General features: G+C 47.7%; 1 protein-coding gene across 1 annotated transcript in view; it reads right to left on the reverse strand.

Annotated features, from left to right (window-relative positions):
- EFCAB6 (EF-hand calcium binding domain 6) overlaps positions 1-5,647 on the reverse strand; it is a 200,985-nt gene that overhangs the window by 152,722 nt on the left and 42,616 nt on the right. Inside the window, exon 7 of the mRNA XM_007941797.1 lies at positions 4,432-4,664. Coding sequence (XP_007939988.1) covers positions 4,432-4,664 — 233 coding nt within the window. The remainder of the gene's footprint in view (positions 1-4,431; positions 4,665-5,647) is intronic.

A 5,647-nucleotide genomic window follows, 5' to 3' on the forward strand; every position in this document is an offset into this window, starting at 1 on the left:
TTCCTCAACCTTCCTCCCGATACTTAGGGGGGAAATAATAGCAATTCTAAACAATTCAGAAAACAGAAGAGGAAAGATTTCTCTACTAACATTATGAGGCCAGAATTACCTGATACTGAAACTCGGATTGGTATTCATGACTCTTGTTTTTCTTATAGGTTTTCCAAAGAACAGGAAAAAAAAAAAAATCATTTTCTTAATCAAATAAACTCATTCTATCTTACAATTACTATATGGGTCCATTGGATCCTTTTATATATCTATGCTACTTCGTGGAGTCTAAGTGATCTTGATCTTAATTTTACTCTATTTCATTATTCTAAGACATATTCCATCACTTCTCATTAATTGTTCCCAACTATGCTAGTAAAAGATCAAAGTAATAAAAATAAGATGGCATCTCAGGGCAGGATGAAGAAATACTGAGATAAATCACCATTACACCACTTAAGTTTTCTTATTGCACTACCCAGACTATTGCAGTATCTTTCAAGACGTTATGAAATAAGACAGTGTAACCATGTTTGCTATGAGTCGGGCCAACTCAGTGGCACATAACAACAACAACCATGTTTGCAGACTTGGTTCGTTGTCCTTGAACAGCTGAAAATTCAGAATTCTGATTTTATGCCCAAATGGCAAAGGGAAAAAAATGGACAGGGCATGTTGTTTCAGGAATATTAACCGACCAGATGGTGGATGCAGACGAAGACAGCCACCCTAGACTCCAGCGGCAGTGACACTGGAGAACGGCTTATGTGGACAGACCTTAGTCTATGGTCTCTGGATGGCAACATGCTAGGCAAATCTTCTGCAGCCCGAGAACTGAGGGGTGAATGGCATATTTTCAGGGGTAGAAAGGAACTCTGGTATTTTCATTCAGCTAGTCATTCAACAGGAAGGATTTGATAATGTGGTATTTTCTGACAATTTTGCTAAAAGGACCCATGACAGGGCAGTATTCTTTCATCTTTCATGATGTCCGTGCATGAAAACATACTTATTATGGTTTGTAAGTGGGTAAAAGGTCAAGGCAAGTGTGTTTTTAACAAGAAGGGAGCAGATGATACAGAAAGCAAGTTCCTGGGCTCACTATCCTAATCGGTGCCCGCCAATCTAAAAACAAAATTGTTTTGCAGTTATCAAGCAGTCAAGACGGTCATCGTCTCTTCAACAAAATTAGGAGCCCTCAGAGTCTTCAAAAATATGGACTTTTGATGATGCAAGAACAAAGTCAACGCCCAGAGGGCAGAGGGGCCCAACAGAGAGGGTAGGAAGGCTTCCAGGAAGGACAGGATGGCGTCCTCCAGGTTTGTGCGGTAGAGAGAGAGAGACTGAGGAGGGAGAAAGAAGACAAGTTCTCCAGACAAAGAAACATCCTCTCACAACAAGCACCCGGGTTCAAGCCCCCGCCCCACCATCCATCACCTCAACTCCTCCATCTGTAAAATCAGACGATGAACGGTATTAAAGGATGCGTCTTCATGAAGCCCAAGGGCTGGCCCATGGGAGGGCTTGACTTTCTAACGCAGCACTGGTCTGGGTCTCAAAGCTGTCTTCCCTCGATCCCTGGAGCCCAAGACAGATCTTGCTGGTCTCCATCGTCTTCCCCTTCCAGTCAGTCCCCACTTGGAGCAGCTGAAGGATCTTTCCACAGCACGACTGTGACTTCCTCGCTCCCTTCCGTCAGGCACTCGCACGGCTTCTGCATCGTCATCCTTCTGTGCTTCCGCAAATGCTGATCCCTGACCCTGACCAATCTTTCCTGCAGCCTGCACCTGATAAAATACTACTCACATGCCAAGTTCCAGCTCAACTGTTTCTACATCAGCTGAGTGTGAGACAATGTAGTCCCCTCTCCAGATTCCTCGACACTTCAATCATTCTTCTGTTTCTGTCTTCTTAATCCAACTTTATTGCTTTTGTGTGTGTGGATCTACCATTTCAACAAATCCTGTTGCACGACTCAGTGCACTGGTTACATTTCTTCATGTGGGTAACCATCTCTTGATCCCTTTCCAGATTAGTCCACCACCATCAAGGTACAGTCAGTGCCCCACATGCTTCTCATCTAACCTTTCAAGATGTTGCCCACTCCACCCCACAGAGCCAATCTTCGAAAGCACACTGTTCTGGTTCCCTAGTGCTGCTCTGACAGAAATACACCACAAATGGGATGGCCTTAACAAACAGGAGTTTATTCTTACAATTTGGAGACTTTAAGTCTGAGTTCAAAGTGCCAGGCTCTAGGGGCTGGGTGAAAGCCCCTCAACCTTGGGGTCCAGTTCTGCCTCCTGCTTCTGGCCCACTGGAGCTAGAGGCGTTTCTTCACTCAGACAGCTGCTGGCTGCTGAGGCTGACAAACCCCAAGGTTGACAAATAAAAAGGCACAGCCCCAATGTTAGCAAACTACATGGCAGCCCATTAATTTAATCCCCAACGTCAGCAAAGCATGGCAGGCTGCTGACCAACGACACAGCTCCATACAGGGTCCAAGCGTGCCATAGGCTAGAGACCATTCCCTGCATATACACGGGAAGCAGACCACACACCCAAAGCAGCTACTCAGCTGCCTGTGGTAGGTCCCACCATGGAGCTGACTGCCAGTCTCGTCGTGGGGAATAACTACCACCAGCTGCCCAGCCACTCAACCAGGCCCAGCCAGGTTGACACACAAACACAACCACCACAAGCACCACGCTCAAGGCAGACTTCATTAATCATTCTTCTATTCTAACAGCAGTATTTCTTTTTGTGCCCGTCTCACATTCAACCATGAGCTCCTCAAAAGAAGAGCCTGAGTCTTATTCATCTCTGCAAGCCCTGGTCGTAGGACTGTGTCTAGCTCATAGTGGGCCCCAAACTTGATGAATGAACCAAGGCATACAAATAAGAAAGTGAGTCAATTTTAAGGGGAGGATTGGACCTTGTCGTTGGAATCTTCCATGTTCATTCTGCACACATCCTCCAAAAAAAACATTTTGGGAAGAACGTTTTTGTTCTGTTTTAATGTTAAGCAATCAAGTCCATGTAAAGGCTCTTCAGGCCTGAGAAGCGAAACAGGTTTCCGACTCTCATGTTCCACGATCATTCCTTCCAGGAAGAGACTGTAGTCACCTGCTTCCTTTGTTATACAGACAAAAAATAAACCTATTTTCCCAAAAAAAATGTGAACGGGGGAAGAAATTACAGCGCACGATCAGAGCACCTCTGAGGCCAGGTAAGCGTCTCAACAGTCTGGCCCGTGACCATGGCTTTTGGGGGCTTGCCACCCTCCAAGGAAGCTGCCTCTGTGTGGGTAGGAAATGTGGTTTTCGGGGATCCTTGGGGCTGTCAATGGCTAAAGGGCAAAACGGTATGTGACTGTAACTACCATGCTATATGATTCATCAGAAAACACACCTCTGTATCCTCATGGTGTATGGTAGCATTTCAATGAAACATTAACATTACAGTAATTGGTCAGGGAGGGGCTGAGCGGCTACTTCACTCATGCCCGTGGGCACTCAATGATGTCCACAGGGAGCCTGTGTGACAGGTACCACGCTAGACGTTAAGCCCGTCAGCACCTTCACAAGTGTGCACTCTTACGGAGACCAAGGGGAGAAAGCAGGGACAGTATGCTGGATGCTGAGAGTCTCCTCCTTGCCCTGAGAGGCCCGTGTGGTGCGCAGGGCTCTAGAGAGGAGCCTGTCCAGGGGAGGAGCGGGAAGGGGATCCCTGGATCTCTGGAAGCAACTGGCTTAAGTGGTTCTATGGCTCCCCAGACTTACACCTGCTGCTTAGACACACACATCTAGAGGAGAAGGGAGGCAGTGTCGGTGCCCGGAAGAAGGCTGTGTCCTCCTGACAGCGCCAAGCAAGGCTGAGCTCGTGCACTGCAGGGGACAGGCTGCAGCGGCCGGTGCTAGAGAGCTGAAGCCACATGCACAGACTGCACGATGTCCTTGGGAGCTTTGTTCTCCAAAGGCTGATCCCAGATTTATGCAGAGAAAAAAATTTAAATGCATGTATACACTTACATGTGCAGAAGAAAGAGTGGAATGACGCCCAGTAAAACAGGAAAATGATGCTCAGGTGATGAGATGCTGGCTGTATTTTCCAACCTTCCTACAGCCCCTGGGTGGTGAGAACGTTTAACACCCTCGGCTGCTAACGGAAGGCTGGGTGCTCCGGTGCACCCAGAGGTACCTCGGAAGAAAGGCCCGGTGATCTGCTTCTAACAGTCAGCCCGAGAGCCCCAGGAGCACAGCTCCACTGACACACGGGGTGGCCCTGTTTCTGGTGGGGTTTCTCTGGACTGAGGAGGCAGCGTTGTGCCACTGGGCAGCTCTGCTCTGCGTCTCACTTCACGGACACAGTAGAGACACTGGACTTAGGCTGGCAACGGCTGCTGTGCATCAAAGGCGCTGGACCGTGCTGCCCTCTTACCTAACGAGTCTTTGAGGCGCTTCATCGGTTCGGTAGGATCCCTTCTCGCACAAATTCCGAAATTCCCGAAAATTTAAAGTCATGCCGAGTTTCAGGCCCTGAAGCTCCAGGACGCGCTCAAACTCCTCGTCCTTCAGATTGAACAGGAGATGTAGCAGCAGGCGGCGGAAGTCCAGCATGCTGAGGATGCCGTCCCTGTCTGTGTCCATCTTAAAGAAGGCGGAGTAGGGGTCCTGAAAACAAACACACATGTCAGCCCCGGAACCCAGACTCCAAAGAGGAAGAGGCCGCTGCACTGCATTCCAGTCACTGCCTTGGGGCTCTCTCTGCCTCAAGGATACCCTTTGTCACCACAAAATTACACACTGTTCTCCGGCTCCCCATTTTAAAGCTACGAGGTCAGGCAAAGGGACCAAAAAAAAAAAAGGCATTCCTTTTCCCTCGGCGCTCTCATTTTGTGGTAAAATCTTCACACCTCGACATGAGAATAAGAGCGGGTACTGGAGTTTTCTCAAACACTTAAAAATCATCCTTTCAATATTCTTAGTTATTTTTTCTTTAAAAAAATTTGGTTGTTGAGAATTTACAGCGAAACACACAGTAAATCCACCATCTCTGCAGGACGATTCAGCGACAGTGACGGCAGCCTGCGGGGGGCAGCCACTCTCACCGGCCCTTGCTGAGCTGCTCCTCCTGCATTAACATACATGCAAGGGCCCCGAGGTTCCCGCCTGCTCTTTCACAGTGCTGCTGTCGACTGGAGCCCACCTAGAAGGTTCATGTAAGAGCACAGTGCTCCAGGCAGACCTTCTTTACTAGGTAAGCTAAACTGTGGTGTGGTTTGAAGGAGATTTAAGGGGACATTTTTGGTTTATGGTCTAAACATTATTTCAGGGCAATTGTTTTTAGAGTTTCATCCAGCCTCCATGGCTCCAGAAAATCTGGATTCCATTAGAATTTCAAATTCTGTTCCACATTTTCCCCCCTTTGATCAGGATTCTTCTACAGAATTTTTGATCAAAATAAGTATTTTTTTTAAATATAGATTTCATGATGCTTGGCAACTTCTGTGTACAATGGACAAGAAGGCAAATAGTGTATAGAGTGGGACACCCATGGGACACCCAGAGGCCACTGTTCTGTGTTGAAGACTTAGATAAGCGTGTCTCTGGGTCTGAGTCTGGGGCCTGCCACATCTGAGGGCTTCTTGGGTACA

This window comes from Orycteropus afer, unplaced genomic scaffold, assembly GCF_000298275.1.
Source record: "Orycteropus afer afer isolate SDZICR_OR568_19922 unplaced genomic scaffold, OryAfe1.0 scaffold00083, whole genome shotgun sequence".
NCBI classification, from domain to species: Eukaryota; Metazoa; Chordata; class Mammalia; order Tubulidentata; family Orycteropodidae; genus Orycteropus; species Orycteropus afer.